This window comes from Pan paniscus, chromosome 2 (assembly GCF_029289425.2).
Source record: "Pan paniscus chromosome 2, NHGRI_mPanPan1-v2.0_pri, whole genome shotgun sequence".
In the NCBI taxonomy this organism is placed as follows: domain Eukaryota; kingdom Metazoa; phylum Chordata; class Mammalia; order Primates; family Hominidae; genus Pan; species Pan paniscus.
In genome coordinates this window covers 41,558,995-41,577,266 of record NC_085926.1, presented here as the reverse complement: position 1 = coordinate 41,577,266, position 18,272 = coordinate 41,558,995, and the positions used below count along the sequence as shown (strand labels likewise).

Sequence of the window (18,272 nt, the reverse complement as noted above, 5' to 3'; positions counted from 1 at the left end):
AAGTCTATTTTAAATCCTAGAGACTAGGATTGCAACCCCTGCTTTTTTTTTTTTTATTTTCATTTGCTTGGTAAATATTCCTCCATCCCTTTATTTTGAGCCCATGTTTGTCTTTGCATGTGAGATGGGTCTCCTGAATACAGCACCCCAGTGGGTCTTGACTCTTTATCTAATTTGCCAGTCAGTGTTTTTTAATTGGGGCATTGAACCCTTTTACATTTGAGGTTAATATTGTTCTGTGTGAATTTGATCCTGTCATCATGATGCTAGCTGGTTATTTTGCATATTAGTTGATGCAATTTCTTCATAGTGTCATTGGTCTTTATATTTTGGTGTGTTTTTGCAGTGGATGGTACCAGTTTTTCCTTTCCATATTTAGTGCTTCCTTCAGGAGCTCTTGTAAAGCAGGCCTGGTAGTGACAAAATCCCTCAGCATTTGCTCATCCGGAAAGGATTTTATTTCTCCTTCACTTATGGAGCTTAGTTTGGCTGGATATGAAATTCTGGGTTGAAAATTCTTTTCTTTAAGAATGTTGAATGTTGGCCCCCACGCTCTTGTGGCTTATAGTATTTCTGCAGAGAGATCCGCTGTTAGTCTGATGGGCTTCTCTTTGTTGGTAACCTGACCTTTCTCTCTGGCTGCCTTTAACATTTTTTCCTTCATTTCAACCTTGGAGAATCTGATGATTATGTTTCTTGGAGTTGTTCTTCTTGAGGAGTATCTTAGTTGTGTTCTCTGTAGTTCCTGAATTTGAATGTTGGCCTATCTTGCTATGGTGGGGAAGTTCTCCTGGATAATATCCTGAAATATGTTTTTTAACTTTGTTCCATTCTCCCTATCACTTTCAGGTATACCAGTCAATCATAGGTTTGGTCTTTTCACATAGTCCCATATTTCTTGGAGGCTTTGTTCGTTCCTTTTCCTTCTTTTTTCTCTAATCTTTTCTTCATGCCTTATTTTAGTAAATTGATCTTCCATCTCTGATATACTTTCTTCCACTTGATCTATTCAGCTATTGATAGTTGTGTATGCTTCTCAAAGTTCTCGTGCTATGTTTTTCAGCTCCATCAGGTCATTTATGTTTCTCTTTAAACTGGTTATTCTAGTAAGCAGTTCCTGTAACCTTTTATTAAGGTTCTTAACTTCCTTGCATTGGGTTAGAACATGCTGCTTTAGTTCAGAGGAGTTTGTTATCACCCGCCTTCTGAAGCCTACTTCTGTTAATTTGTAAAACTTATTCCCCATCCAGTTTTGTGCCTTGCTGGAGAGGAGTTGCAATCATTTTGAGGAGAAGAGGCATTCTGGATTTTGGAATTTTCAGCATTTTTGTGCTGACTTTTCCTCATCTTCATGGATTTATCTGCCTTTGATCTTTGAGGCTGATGACCTTTGGATGGGGTTTTTGTGTGGGGGTTTTTTATGTTGATGTTGATGTTGTTGTTTTCTGTTTGTTAGTTTTTCTTCAAACAGTCAGGCCCCTCTTCTGCAGGTCTACTGCAGTTTGCTGGAGGTCCATTCCAGACCCTGTTTGCCTGAGTATCACCAGTGGAGGCTGCAGAACAGTAAAGATTGCTGCCTGCTTATTCCTCAGGAAGCTTTGTCCCAGAGGGGCACCGGCCTGATGCCAGCCAGAGCTCTCCTGTATGAGGTGTCTGTCGACCCCTGTTGGGAGGTTTCTCTCAGTCAGGAGGCTTGGGGTCAGGGACCCACTTGAGGAGGCAGCCTGTCCCTTAGCAGAGCTGGTGCTCTGTGCTGGGAGAATCCGTCTTGTCAAGAGCATCAGCTGTTCTCTTCAGAGCTGGCAGGCAGGAACAATGAAATCTGCTGAATCTGTACCCACAGCTGCCCCTTCCCCCAGGTGGTCTGTCCCAGGGAGATTGGGGTTTTGTCTGTAAGCCCCTGACTTGGGCTGCTACCTTTGCTCAGAGATGCCCTGCCCAGTGAGGAGGAATCTAGAGAAGCAGTCTGGCCACAGCTTCTTTGCCTTGCCCAGCCTCCTTAGCACTGTCAGGGAAAAACCACCTACTAAAGTCTCAGTAATGGCAGATTCCCCTCCGCTACCAAGCTAGATCATCCCAGGTCAATTTCAGACTGCTGTGCTGGCAGTGAGAATTTCAAGCCAATGGTTCTTAGCTTGCTGGGCTCTGTGGGAGTGGGACCCATGGAGCAAGACCACTTGACTCCCTGGCTTCAGCCCCCTTCCCTGGGGAGTGAACCGTTCTGTCTAGATGGGGTTCCAGGTGCTGGCGGGTATGAAAAAAAACTCCTGCCGCTACTACTAGCTTGGTGAATGCCCAAACAGCCTCCCAGTTTTGTGCTTGAAACCCAGGACCTTGGTGGCATAGGCACACGAGGGAATCTCCTGATCTGCAGATTGAAAAAACCGTGGGAAAAGCGTAGTAACCAGGCCGGGTAGCACAGTTCCTCACGGCTTTCCTTGGCTTGGGGGAGGGAGGTCCCCAGCCCCTTGCACTTCCCTGGTGAGACGACGCCCCACCCTGCTTCTGCTATCTCTCTGTGGGTTGGACCCAATGCCTAATCAGTCCCAGTGAGATGAACTGGGTACCTCAGTTGGAAATGCAGAAATACCTGCCTTCTGTGTTGGTCTTGCTGGGAGCTGCAGACCAGAGCTGTTTCTATTCGGCCATCTTGGCTCCTCCCTGGATGTCACAAATATTGTTCTTAATCAAAACTGTGACTTTTGAATGATTTAGGTTTTACCAAGGCTGTTTTCTCTTTTATGAAAAAATTCTTCTATTACAATTGATGACAATTGATAACTAGATTTGATGAGGGAAAGTGCCTAGTGTCTACCAGGTGATTGGTGTCTAATTTTTTAAAAATTAAAGATCATTATAATTCATCATACATTAATTTCTTAATGCTGAGAAGACAGCTAATGAGGCATATATAAAAAATTACAGTGTGTCATTTTATGATTTAACAGTGCAGAGAGGGTTGGTTACATTATTTCAGCTGATATTACCTATTTTGATAGTCTTTATAATAATTGTGAATTTTAGTCCCTGCATTAAAAATACCAATCTATTTGAGATTTCACTTGCTACACATCAATAAGGCTAAGCTAGTAGTCACTTGCAAAAAAAGCCTCATATTTCTTGTTTAATAGCTATAGTTCAGTGTCTTGAAAAGAATGTTTAATCATACTATTTCTTATCATGGAATTTTAGCAATAAAACATGGGGGCTGAGGTGCTTTATATCAGGCCATCAGTTCAAATATGAATTGTCTAATATGCACCTATCTTTTTTTCTTGTTTTTAACAGACTTGTGGAAGAAAGCAAACTGATCCCACTCATTTTTGAAGTAACTCTGGTAAGAACGGAAATGTGCATTTGAAATTCAAATGAAATTTTGAAATTGTAAAGATTTTAACCATGTTGTAGGACTGTGTTGCTAACCCTGCCTCTGCCCTGAAGGATTGTATGTCCATCATCATCACACTTAACCTCCTTGGACTTCAGCTTTCTTATCTGTAAAGGAATGTCAAGCTCTGAAATTAATGTAGGACTACTGGCTAATGACTGCCTTCTTTCCACAAATCTTTTAAATTTTAGCTCTGTTGTATTACACAATATATATTTTCTAACATAGATTACTTTATCTGAGGTTGGTTTGTATAGAGAGGGAAGAATGATTATTGCTACACTTCAGTATGAATTTTCTGTTGCTGAGTATGAAGCCCTCTGACTTTGCAGTTACCGGGTACCAGATCAGCAGTTTTATGCCTGTGGTCAGAAAGTTGTCTTCTTCAGAACCTAGAATAGCTTAGCTTCCATACACCATTTTTCTGTTCACAGAATACAATTTAATTTAAAACCATCTGTTAAAGAAAATCTTTCCTCTGTGTTTCCTGTGTGTAGAGAATAAAATGGGATGCAGGGTCAACTTTCTTTGTCTCTGATAAATCCCTAATTATACCAAATACAGATCTATGAATTAGGCTGAAAATTGAGTTGGTGCTTGCAAGCAAGTGCCCATTGCCAAAGAAAGGTTCTCTTGTGCCTGGGTATGTTATTCTCTTTTCCTAAGTACTTTACCTCCGTAGCTCAGTAACAGCACAAGGCACGACAGAGGGGGCACTTCCCCAGCCAGATCAGCCTAACTTACCTTGGTCATCAATAGGGGAGCATTAGTTGTGATAGTCTGATAACCCTACACATGGGAAATCAACTTTCCTTAATCATCTTAAAATATTATTCTATAAATCGTTTGTGTGCTGTCATGTCCATATGGTGAAAACTTTATTTTTCTTAGCTGCAGATTTTCAGGAGAGCTGAGTGGATTTGCTGAGTTATTTGCATTGCATGGGGAGTAGAGATGGGAATGGGTACTATTCCCAAAGCATGTTCAGGTGACAAGATGACAGCTGCCTTGATGAGTGGAACATGTAAGGTTAGAGCCTGGACTGAGTTGCTTAGAATTGTAAAAAGGGATTTTAGAGAAAGGATAGAGAAGAGGCAGATGAAGAAATGATCAAGAGCTCTCTAATGGAGATGTTAAAGTTTCACCAGTGATATGGATATGTGTATCTTTCCATCTTCAGTCAGATACACATTATTTGCCAATTTGTTATGGAGTTGAATTTGTTTTGGAGGACAGTGGTCTAGCAAACTGTTGAGTTTGGCCACATGGTTGGGTATGGGGCAAGAGCCAAAGCTGTCCAAACTCAGCCACATTTGAATGCATTTGGAAAGAGACTCATTTTATAGACATCCTAGAGCTAGAATGGGCCTTAGTGGGTCTACATGATTCATCCTTTTGCTGTGGCAAGGAGGGCTTCTAACCCGTTAGATGAATATAACTCCTTTTGTGGCTGACAGAAAGTTCTTACCTTATCTTTCGGCAATCATCTCAAGGTCTAAAATCTCAACATAAAAAATTCCTTTTGGTAGGTTACCAGAACACCTTCATACTTGATTAATCTCTGTATACTGAGCACCCAACAAATGTTTTGTATTTTACAAACCATTTTAAAATAATTGATTATGCCACAATTTGAACCCTTGTCATTGTGGTATAGCTGTCATAGGGAATGGGTAGAAGGTGACATCTACCCTCCAGATCACCATTTTAGCCAGTCCTGAGCCCTGTGGCCTTGCAGGCATGTCAGGGATGGTGCTCTTTCTCTAACCGGAACAGTTCCATGCTCAGATTTCTTATAGGACATTATCTGAAAAAGAGATCTTGCTGCTAAAAAGTAAAGAAGAAAAGTGTTGGAAATCACTGCTTTATGAGGCAGGAGTTTGATGTCCTTGAAGAACATTGTTAAATTCCTATTCTACTTTTGTCTTTTTTGAGTTGAATAATCTCAACTTTTTTCTGTGTAGAAATACATTTTTCAATCGATGAAATATCTTTGTAGCAGTTATCCTGTGAACTATTACTTGTCCTTTTAAAATTGTTGTCACCAAGCTAGATATAATACAGTGTTTTGTTGATTCTATGATGCACATTTTTTTTTCAGATTTTAACATTTCTGAAACTGAGATATACTTTCCAAATCAATGGCGTTTTACAATTGCTTTCAGCCAGTTGACCTGGTTGTCATTGCCTTAACCAATTTATTTCAGTTTCATTTTTCTTTTTATAAATGCCTAAAAGTGAGATATTATAAAAATCTATGTCTGAATAAGTCTAAAAGAGCTCTTTCAATAAAAAGAAGATAAAAATTCTAAGTAATAAGAAACCGTGTCATAGTTTAATTGGCAGCATTTTTCTTTCTTAGTGCTTGATAAAATAATGGTGCATCTTAGAGCTGATAGATTTCAGGTTTCAAGGAAGCAGTATATATTTCAATTTGGTTTGGTTTCTAAGTTTGAGGGCCTTGGTGATGTCTAGCATATATATGGCAGCTTCTTTGCAGTGATTTGATCAGAACAAGGCATAATGAGAAGATTGTGTGGGGCCCTGCATGCTCGGCTGCTACTTATGCCTTCTGGCTACCCATTAAGAAAACAGCGAAACAGCATTTGATTCATTTAGCTGGTAGTCTACTGTGACCTCCTGATGACTTTTTTCTTTACTTTTAGCCCATCCCTGTTTTCCAGCTTCTGTCTGATGTACTTAAAACCTGCTTATGAGCTTTGTAACTTCCTTCTTCCTTTCTAGAGTTTCTTCTATGATGTGCTCCTCTCCTAGATGTCTTCCATTAAGAAAGTGAGCCTGTCTTTTCTGATGGGCAGGAATTGCAGGCAGCTTCTCTGTTTTTTTCCTGTAGTTATGCAGGCAAATGAAGTGGAGGGACTACAATTCTGAATTTGAGATCTTATCTATATAAAATAGTGAAGTGGAAATCTTAGGAAGAACAGACATTTCTGGAGTTGTATGGCAAACCACGAGCCCCAAGTATGGATTCAAACTGGTTAAATAAAAAAACAATTGAAATTAATTTTTATTATTTTGGAGAAAAAATAAAAATTATCTCCAGTTGTCACTACCTACTGAGGAGGCACAGTGCTACTTCCTATCTGGAGGACTAATGGGTAGGCCCTCTAAGTTCACGTTGCAGGGAGAGAGTGATGTATACACACATGATCAGGTATGAGCATTATAGGAGCTGTTACGAAGGTAGGTATGGAAAGCTGTGGACCCCGGGGAAGGGAGTGACCAACTCTGGGAAAAGTAGGGGAGTCTCACAGAAGGAGTAACCTTTGAACAGGGCTTTGGGGGAAGAGGAGGAGGTATTTTGAGGGAAGGAGGAGGGAGTTCAGCTTGGGGAAGGGGAAGGCTAGGTCAGTGTACTCAATGCTGAGTATACTTGGCTCTAGTATCCTCGTGGGATTGATTCTAGAAACCACCCTCATACTAAAATCTACAGATCCTCAAGTCCTTTGCACATCCTTCTGTATACTTTAAATCATCTCTGGATTTCCTATAATACCTAATGCAATGTAAATGCTGTGGAAATAGTTGTTACACTGTATTTTAAAATGTGTGTTACTTTTTCTTGTATTGTTATTTTTATTTTTTTTTCTGAATATTTTTGATCTGTGGTTGGTCAGATGCACAGATGTGGAACCCATGGATAGGCAGGGCTGACTGTCCTTAGATGTGCCCAAGTACAGGGAGCATGGACCGTGGAGAAATGGTAGGAAATGAGGGTAAAGGGTAGTTTGGGATGAAATCCTATAGGGCTTTATACTGTGGTTATTTCTTATTTGTTTGGCTTTGCAAATAATTTATGCTCTTTAAAATCAGACAGTATCCTCTACTTGAAAAAAAAAAAAGTCTAGAACCCCTGTGCTTTAGGAGGCATGTGCAATGAGGAGGCAGGCTGATTGGCTACAGGTTTGGGACTCAGCAAGAGTCAGGCTTGGGTCATGGGCATGTACTGGAAGCTTGAGTGTCCATGATCCTTCAGTCACTAGAAGATTGAAAGGGTGGAAACTCGATTCTGGGAGTTTCTGCAAGTTTTCACCAATGAGGTTTTTGAGATCAGTCAAAGGGACTGTGGGGCTGGCAACATAAGATACAGAACACGTCTCAGATGTTCGATCCGCTGTCCCAGGAGTTCTAACATCACATTCAGGGCAGAGAGTGGGCAGAATGTTTTTAATCCTGAGCTCTAGCTTCAAGTTTCCTGGTATTTGGCAGGCCAAACAGTGGAGAAAGCCAGGTAGCTGATGGCTTACAAAAAATTGCTGTTGTGGGAGCTGGGTGCTGTTCCCCAAGCAGAGCCCCCTGGGTGAGACCTCTGCATTTTCATTGGCAGCACAAGGCAGCTGTGATGGACAGGGAGTGGAGCTCAGGCAGCATACACTGGATTAAGCTGAATGCATTTGTATTATAGTACGTACAGTCTTCATGGTGTACCGCACTAAGGCAGTCTGCACTTGTTTAATAAATGCAGGTTCCTGAAAAATGTGAGCCATCAGAAGAGTCCATTGTCTTGGCTTTTGAGTGCAGAATTGCTGGATGCACAGGATGGAGGACTTATTTTTTCTCTCTACTTTTTCAAAAGAGTATAAGTTGCTTTTAAATGTGCCTTAAGTGTAAATTTGGATGTATCAGCCTTTGGAGTTTGCTATAACTCTAATCTTTCTTCATTTTATTTCCGTGGTTTATGTTTTGGCCTACTTCAGTAAATCATTTTAATGCCAAGTAATATAGGTAACCTCTGTTTTATTGGAAAAAAATATTCATGGCAGATTTTCCAATATGTGCCAAAATATTGCTGTCATGATATTTTATGTGTCTATTCCAAAATAAACAATTAAAGAGCAATTTCAGTGGCAAATGTTAACAATAAAAATTGGATTAGCAATACACTAGTTTGACAATTACATTGTTTTAACAATTCTCAAGGATAGCAGTTGAAGCAAGCTTCAGTAAATCTTTCAAGTCAACTGTATTTTTAGAAAAGAGTCTCTTTATGGACCCTTGAGGCCTAAAGTATTTAATCACTGAGACACCAATGTCGTATAGACAGACAGTCACATTACATTTAAGGAATGTTTTCAATCCTGTGCATCCATCAGGCTTATAAAATTTGCTCCACTCTACTTGTAACTCAACAAATATGTATTGGTTCTTAGAGTACGTTAAAAAGAGAAGTTCCTTATTTTAAGAATCTACATGCTTATGTTAAATATACCATGAACAAAATTTTGCTATGCACATGGGTGAAAATTTCTATAATAAAATATAAAATAAGATTTTAAAAATGTATATATTGGCTGGGCAAAGTGTAATTCCAGCACTTTGGGAGGCTGAGGCAGGTGGGTCACTTGAGGTCAAGAGTTCAAGACCAGTCTGGCCGACAGGCAAAACCCCATCTCTACAAAAAATAAAAAGAAATTAGCCAAGCGTGGTGGTGTGTGCCTGTAATCCCAACTACTGGGGAGGCTGAGGCAGAGAATTGCTTGAACCCAGGGGGCAGAGGTTGCAGTGAGCTGAGGTCACGCCACTGCATTCCAGCCTGGGTGACAGAGCAAGACTCTGTTTCCAAAAAAAAAAAATAAAATTATTTGAATTGTATTGTCTTTACTTTTTTTTTTTTCTTTTTGAGATGAGGTCTCACTCTGTCACCCAGGCAGGAATGCAGTGGCACGATGATAGCTTATTGCAGCCTCAAACTCCTGGGCTCAAGTGATCCTCCTGCCTCAGCTTCCCAAGTAGCTGGGTCTGCAGGGGTGTGCCACTGTGCCTGGCTAATTTTTTCGTAGTGTTTGTAGTGATGGGGTCTTGCTATGTTCACCAGGCTGGTCTAAAATTCCTGACCTCAAGCTGACTTCCCACCTTGGCCTCCCAGAGTGTTGGGATTACAGATGTAAGCCACTGCACCTGGACAGAGAACAAGATATGATTAAAATTGCAAAATGCTTGACTTAGGAAGATACTTTTAAATTTATACAGTTAACACCTGTTGAATGCAGGCGATAAATCTACATCTATACCCATTCAGGGCTTTTACCGATTGAAGAATGGAGCCATATAACAATTTTTTGTTGTATACAAAGACGACTTTATACACTGCTAACATATACCACCATTAAAGTACATGTGAGGTGTTTCTTTTGGGAATGAAAATGGATTTGTATAAATCCCTTCTTGGTGGCTTATGTCATAAATACATGTTTGCAAAATAACTTTCTTGGGCTGGGGTACAATCTATTGATACTGGATTGAATGAAGTGAAGTTGCTCATATGACAACTGAACAATAACTTTATTCTGATCAGCTCCACGTTACCTGAATAAATGGGCTGAACTAAGTACAATAAACATATTAGTAAATGTGGGTTAAATAAAGCATAACTAATTTCTGCATAATCAGCCAAATAAAGAGAAATTTTATTGAGTTAAAAACCATATATTGTACCCAATGAAAAAAAAAGCTAAAATAGAGCTTAGTATATCTGTGGCCAGGTACAGGTTACATATTAAGAATGTGTTACATGTAACTTCTCCCAAGCCAGTAGCATCTTGAGTTTTATCATCATTCTTGTTACTAGTTCTGCTCTACGTTCTGCTCACTTTGAGGAAATAGTACATACACATTCTTCCTTCTGTCTAAAGGACAGTCTAGTTAAAAAACACAGGAGAGAAGTAGCTAAGTGATAAGATGTCAAACAGTGTACTTCCCAAGATTAGAAGCTTTTATAGTTTTTGTTTTTACTTCTAATTGATTCAGGAACTAGAAAATGAAATAGTAGGAAGGGCCAGTGTTCTTCAGTGTGATGAATTCACAAAAGGCAGTGGATGTGGCTCCCCTGAATTCTGGCCGTGGCAAGTGATACCACTGAACTTCTTCCCTAACTCTGGATAACCTAACTGTCAGTTACATTGGCCAACTTTGGTTTCAGGCTTGTGTTAAAAAATGAAAGGCTTACTGTGATCAGGCATTGCTCCATCACACTACTCCCAAAACATTTGTATTTGGAGTTCTTTGATAGATGGAACAAAGTAAAATGACTGACTGTAAATGCAAAGAATTACTGGAAAAGCCTACTGTGAAATCAGTGATTACTCATTCTCAATATGAAACCAATGAATGTTACTTTTTCTCGAAATTACTCAGTAACACAGGACCCTATAAAGTTTATTCATGAACAGAAACAACTGAGATTACCCACTTTTTGAGAAAGTAGAAATGTCAGCAAAGAGTTACTAGTTTTGATTAAATAAAGCAGCAAACATTTATTAGCATTTGCTTTTGATGCTCTTTGCATTTGTTTTTTTGGATGAGCAAGAAAAAGAAGAATTTATGTGCTTACCCAGAGCTGCAAAGGATTTTCAGACTGAGCCAGGAAATCTGATGTACTAAATCAGTTTACAGATTTATGGGAAAAATAGAGCTTTTAAAATAGTTCTACCAGGTGAAATTGCATTTTGGATTTATTAGAGATACCAAATTGGAAAAAAGACTGATACAAAGTCAGTAGGGGCAAGTTATTACATAGAAATTTTAGGTTTATCTTTGTTTTGTAGCAAAAACAATACACACTTGTAAAGGGTTTAAACAACACAGAAATGTCTTAACATAGCATGTGGTGGTCTCTCATAATTTCATGACTTATAGCTAGCAGATGTTCTCCTCATTATTTTTCATGCATGTGTTGTATGTCTTTTGTCAAAAATGGGACTGTATTGAATATTAGTTTGTATCTGTCTTTATAATGTCCATAGCAGCAGTGGTAGAGTGTGCATGTTCATAAGTGTGCATGCAGGCATGCCTATGCCCATGTGTATGCCCATGGGTATTTTTTATTCTATTTAATGACCATGTAATATTTATTGTATTTAGTATAATTTGTTTAGCCAGTCTCCATTGATGGATGTTCAAATTTCTCCCCAACTTTATAATATGTGGAAAAAATGAACAGGATATCTTTGTCATACCTTTGTCTACCTATGTGAGTTTCTATAGGATAAATTCTTGCAAGTTGAATTGTTACACTGAAGTATACACGTCCTTTATATTTTAATGTTACACTTCAAAGGGTGATACCTTTATAGCAGTGGTATACAGTAACACCTGCTTTGCTACACCCTTAGCACAATTGAATATTGTCAGTCTTTTAAATTGTCAATTGTTTGTATTTTGACTTGTTTACTTTTCATTATGAGAGTCAAATTTATCATTGTTTTTGCTCAAAGCTTATGTGTTTCCTAGCATGCTTAGGAAGGACTTCTCCTTCAAAAGGTTATAAAATATTCTTCTTTTATACGTTTGTGGCTTCATAATTAAGTTGCAAATCTTTGCTCCAAAATAATTTTGTTGTAAGGAATGAATACAAATACACCTTATCCCTTCCCCTACATCTCCTTTTCACTATCATCAAGCTAATGTTGCAACAGTGTTTATTGATTTAATCCATCACTGTGGTGGCTTGAGACCCCTCTCACCATATACAAAAATTAACTCAAAATGGATTAAAGACTTAAATGTAAGACCTCAAAATGTAAAACTACCAGAAGAAAACCTAAGAGAAATGCTTCAGGACATTGATCTAGGCAAAGATTTTATGAGTACAACTACAAAAGCAAAAGTAGACAAATGGGACTATATGTATCAAATTAAAAAAGCTTCTGCACAGCAAAAGAAACAATAAACAGGACGAAGAGACAGGACGAAGAGACAACCTGTAAAATGGGAGAAAATATTTGCAAACTATTCATCCAACAAGGGACTAATGTCCAGAATGTACAAGGAACTCAATTTAACAGCAAGAAAACAAATAATCCAGTTAAAAAATGGGCAAAGGCTCTGAATAGACATTTCTCAAAAGAAGATATACAGATGGCCAAGTTTATGAAAAGTGCTCCACATCACTAATCACTGGCGAAATGCAAATCAAAACCGTGATGAGAGTCTTACTTCTATTAGAATGGCTATTATCAAAATGACAAAAAATAACAAGTGCTGATAAGGATACAGAGAAAAGGGAACTCTTATACACTGTTAATGGGGATACAAATTAGTACAGCCATTGTAGAAAATGGTATGAAGATTTCTTTAAGAACTAAAAATAGAACTACTATATGATCCAGGAATCCCACTTCTGGGATTTATCCAAAGGAAAAGAAATCAGTATATTGAAGGGATACCTGCATTCCTTTGTTTATTGCAACCCCATTCACAATAGCCAAGATATGCAGTCAACCTAAATAGATAAATGGATAAAGCAAATGTGGCATGTATATGCAATGGATTACTATTCAGCTATAAAAAGAATGAAATCTTGTCATTTGCCTTTGGTTTTATTGCTTTCTTTTTTTTAATTTTCGATTTCATTAATTTTAACTCTTCGTTTTGTCCTTTTGTTTCCTTTGGGTTTCATTTTTTGCTCTTATTCTGACTTTTCCTTTTAATGTAGAAGCTTAGTTGATTGGCTTGAGACTTCTCTGTTTTTTCAAATATAAACATTTAGTGCTAAAATGTCCCCCTAAGCACTGCCTTAGTTTCATCTCACAAATTTTGATGTGTTGTCTCTTTAGTTTCACTTAGTTCAACATAATTTCAAATTTTCCTTGTGATTTTATCTTTGGTTCATGAATTATTTAGAAGTGTTACTTAGTTTCCCAGTATTTGGGGGACTGTCAGATATATTTTTTTATTGATTTTAATTACACTGTAGTTAGAGAACATAGTTTGCATTATTTGCATCTTATACAATTTCTTCAGACTTGTTTTATGGTTGAGTATATGGTCTATTTTCATAAATATTCCTTTTATATATGTAAAGAATGTGTATTTTGCTGCCGTTGGAATGTTCTATGAATGTCAATTAGATAAATAGGTTGTCATTGTTGTTCAAGTCATCTTTATCTTTACCTGGTTTTCTGTCTACTTTTCTGTCACTCATTGAGAGAGGGGTGACAGGGTCTACAGAGTCTCGTATTGTAAGTGTGGTTTTGACTATTTCCCCTTTTGGATCAGTTTTGTTTTCTGTTTTGAAGCTCTGTTATTCCATGTAAAAATTAAATTTAGGATTTTATGTCATCTTGATGAATCGACCTCTTTATCATTATGAGATGACCCTTTTTATCCCTGGGTAGTACTCCTTGTCCTGAAATTTATTTTATGTGATATTAATATCACCACTGCAGCTTTTTTTGGTTAGTGTGAGACATATTCTTTTCCATTCCTTAACTCTTAACCTATTTATGCCTTTTTATTCAAAATTGTTTTCTTGAAGATAGATGTAGTTGGGCCTTGCCTTTTTTTCAATCTAATAATATTAATCTTTTAAAGGGGTTTAGAACATTATTATTTAATACAATTTTTGATATTATTATATTTAAATCTTACTACTAGTTTTCTATTGTACCTTCTGTTGTTTTTCTTTTTGTCTTTTTCTGCTTTCTTTTGGCTCAGTTAAGTATTTTTTTTAATGGTTGGTATAGTTTATGATATATGTGCACCTTTAATGTATCAAGTCTACTTAGTGTCATATAAGTAATTATGTTGATGTAATAGTCACCTCCAAATAGACTACTGGACAAAGTAGCTGAGAGATCATTGAACATAAAGGATCACAGATCACATTTTAACAGCTCACATCACATGATTTATTAAATCAATTAAGTATGCACAGTGAGAAGCAAGGGGTAGGGCAAGTGAGCACATTTTATGTATGGTGCAAACAGGGTGAAGTACATGTTGGATACATCCTGGGGAATAATGTGTTTATATTTATCCCCTCTCTGCTGCATCAGCCTTCTTCAGAGCTGAAATTTGAGAAAGTCAGTCCACGGGTAGAAGGTATCCTGGGTCCAAAACACATATTTACTGTATAAGACAGGCACAGAGACATGTAGAGTTGGCCCTGGCTGTAGCTTGACAGTGAACTTGCTGAACATCCATGAATTTTATTGGTGTTTCTTAGGCAAAGAACACACAGGGCCTGAATAGATGTCATCAATAAGCATCTTCATTAAAACTTCATATATGCTGCCTGTTAGGTGCTTCCTGTATGTTTGGTGTATTATGAATATGTAGGGCCCAGATATTTCATGTATGTTTAATGACTCATGAATGTTATGTATCTTTTGGTCCTTTCATTCATTTCTAATTCTGTTTAACACACATGTGCTCTATATGTGTCACATAAGCTTCCTACATTCTGTTTTTTCATCTATATCAGAACTACATATTCTCAAATAATACAGGAATGTACTTTATGCCACTTCATGTCTTACATAAGAAACTCACATCAGTATACTTTTATTTTTAGTGACTTCCAATTACATGTATCATAAAGTCCCACTCTTGCAACACCCTCCATGATCTGGCCATGGTTGCCTCTCTCGCCTCGTGTCATCCCGCTCTTTCCCTTCCTGATTATGCTTTTACCACATTGACCTCTTAGTTTACTAAATAGGCTATGCAGAGGCCTACTTTTTTCCTACCTGAGGACCTTTGCTTTTACTATTACCTCTCCTCAGCATGTTTTTCTCCTGTCTCTTTACATAGCTGTTTCTGAACCTTCCATTTTCATAGAGGCCTTTCTTCTCTATTTCATCTAAAGTAGTCCCATGGGAATAAATGGCTGTGGCTGTCTCTTTAGCCTCATCTATCATCTGGCACACAGTAGTCTTAGGTGGCCACTCAATATGCATCTATTGAATAGTTATGGTATAGGGAAGTATTATTTTTAATGTAGTGCTGGATTTAACAGGCACATATTAAAGGATTTTAAAGATATATTTGTAAATGAAATTGGTCTGTAGTTGTATTATCTGTTAACGCTTTCTTAAATTTTTTATTTTGAAATACTTATACTTTCACAAGAAGTTGCAGAGATAGGACAGAGAAGTCCCCTGTACTTCACCCAGCCTCTTCCAGTGGTTATATCTTATAAACTATAGTACAATATCTATACCAGAAAATCTGCATTGGTACAATGTGTATGCATATCTCAATTTGTAGATTTGTTTTATCTTTATGTTCTATGGATGCCTGAAAAAAAAAAGTGTATTCTATTTCAGGCATCTATGTTTATGGATGCCTGAAAAAAAATGTGTATTCTATTATTCATTGGGGTATAGTATAAAAGTTGGTTGGATCCTGTTGCTTGATGATGCTGTTGAGTTCTTCTGTATCTTTGCCGATTTTCTTTCAGGTTATTCTGTCAATTGAGGAGAGAGGAGTGTTGGAGTCTTCAACTATAATTGTGGAGTTATTTGTTTCTCCTGTCTTGTCTCTCTCCCAGTTTGTACTTCAGTGTTTTACACCTTTGTTGCTTGTTTCATACATATTTAGAATTGTTATGTCTTCTTGGTGAATGGAATCAAAATGATAATTTTATTATTTTATCATTATGTAGTGTTTCTTTATGTTCCTGTTAATTTCCTCCCTCTGAAGTTTATTTTTTCTGATATCAGTATAGCCAGACCTGCTTTCTTTTAATTAATGTTTGCATGGTATCTCCTGTTGCATGTTCACTCTACCTTTATTATATTTTAAGTGAGTTTCTTGTATACAACATGTAGTTGGGTCATTTATTTTCTTAATCTATTCCACAAACCTGTCTTTTCAGTGTATATTTCGACCTTTTATATTTAATCTGATTTTTAATGTTTTACATATTAAGCCTGCCATTTTATTTTATTTTGTTTTTCTCTTTTGCATTTTGTTTCCTGTTTTCCTTTAGATTACGTGAACGTTTTTTAGAATTTCATTTTTATTTGTCTGTAGCGTTTTTGAGGATTTCTCTTTGTTTAGATTTGTTAGTGGTTACTGTCCTCGCTGTATCATATTAGAAATATGTAAGTTACAGTCTACTAGTTTCATCATTTTACCAGTTTAAATAAAGTATAGAAATCTTACCTGCCTTCACAGAAATTTCTTTTAAAAATTCAGCTCTGAAACTATATGATTATGGCTCATTTTTAGGAGATTATAGTCCTTGGACTGCTATTAAAAATTTTTATATAACTTTTTATTTTAGTATAGTTCTAGATTTACAGAAAGGTTGCAAAGGTAGTACAGTGAGTTCCTGTGTGCTCTTACCTAGTTTCTCCATTGTTAAGTTCTTACATTACTGTGGTATATTTGCCATGAATAAGGATTCAATACTTTATTCAGTTTTCTCTAGTTTTCTGTCTTTCTTCCTCTTTCTCTTTTCTCTTTTTTCTTTCTCCTTCCTTTCCCCTTCCCTTCCCCCTTCTAATTCTCCTTCCCTTCCTTTTTCCCTTCCTCCTTTCCTTTCCCTTCCTCCTTTCCTTTCCCTTCCTCCTTTCCTTTCCTTTCCTTTTTCTCTTCCTTCCCTTTCCTTTCCTTTCTTCTCTTCCTTCCCTTCCCTTTCTTTCTTACAGACAGAGTCTTGCTCTGTTATCCAGGCTTTAGGTGCAGCATGATCATAACTCACTGTAATCCCAAATTCCTGAGCTCAAGTGATCCTATTACCTCAGCCTCTTTAGTGGCTGGGATTATAGGCACACACCACCATGCCTGGCTAATTTTATTTTACTTTTTGTAGAGACAGGGTCTCACTATGTTGCCCAGGCTGGTATTGAACTCCTGGCCTCAAGAGATCCTCCTGCCTTGGCCTCCCAAAGTGCTAGGATTGTAGATATAAGCCACCATGTCCAGCCCAGATTTCACTAATTTTCTATAGTATTTTGTTTTGTATTCCAAGACCCATCCAGAACACCACGTTATACTTAGTCATCATATTGCCTTAATCTTTTCTGATATGTGGTAGTTCCTCAGACTTTCCTTCTTTTGGATGACCTTAGTGGGTTTGAGTTGCACTGGTGTTATGAAGAATGTCTCTTAATTCAAGTGTGTTCTTTTTTATTATTTTTTTGTCATGATAAGATAAGCATTATGGGTTTGGGGGAGGAAAACCACAGAGGCGAGGTATCATTCTTATCACATCATATCAGGGATATATACAGTTAGCATGGCCTGTCATTGTTAACCTTGATTCTGTGGCTGAGGTTTTTCAGATTTCTCTACTGTAAAATTAGTCCCCTGTTTCCCTCTCACCCTCCAACCTACAATTTTTCTACTTTACTCTTTGAAAGCAAGTTTCTAAGTACTTCTGACACTCAAAGAATAGGAAATGAAGCTCTATCTCCTTGGGGGCAATGTACCTACATAAATTATTTTGAATTTTTCCATAAAGGAGATGTGTCTTCCCTCTCCCATTTATTCTCTGACAATTTTTAAAATTTCTTCCCTATTGTCATGTCTTAAAGTGATTTTTCTTATTTTGGAAATTTGCGTTTTTTTCTAGAATACTATCACTTTGTTATGTATTAGAGTAAGATTATATAAAAATATTTTTAATGTCGTTATTTACCCTGTCTTCTTCCTAATTTGATAATTTGTGACTTCACCCACTTTGTTTATGTTAAGATAGCTTGGTGTTTTATTTAACTTAATGGATTTTTTCTCCTAAAGAACTAGCTCTTGAATATTTATCAGTTCTACTGATTTTACTCTATTATATTGTTTTATAAAACATCTTATTTGTTTTTTAAATAAGGGTTTTGTTCTTTTCCTGATCTCTTGATTCAAGTGCTTATCCCTTTATCAATTTTTCTTGTGTAAAATAGGCATCTGTTTTTGTCTTGTCAACTAGAGCTACCTCTATTTCCTTGGGAGCGTGCTAGGGAGAGAAGCAAGTGGGAAGTGTTAATGGAAGTTTTCTGTGTGACTTGTGGCAATCATTGCTAAATTCAGTCAGCTGGTTCATTGCCAGTTCTGGGGTTAGAGAAAAGAATGAGCACAGGACTTGGCTTTGGTGAGCTCACGGTTTACTGTGGAGGCAGATGTAAATCCACAGTTATAATCC

General features: G+C 37.4%; 1 protein-coding gene across 9 annotated transcripts in view; it reads left to right on the top strand.

Moving 5' to 3' along the window:
• The window catches only part of ULK4 (unc-51 like kinase 4), a 721,105-nt gene that overhangs the window by 345,019 nt on the left and 357,814 nt on the right, over positions 1–18,272 (top strand). For all 9 annotated transcript variants that reach the window (XM_055109707.2, XM_055109709.2, XM_034956180.3 and 6 more), the window contains one exon: positions 3,289–3,337. In XM_055109707.2, coding sequence (XP_054965682.1) covers positions 3,289–3,337 — 49 coding nt within the window. The remainder of the gene's footprint in view (positions 1–3,288; positions 3,338–18,272) is intronic.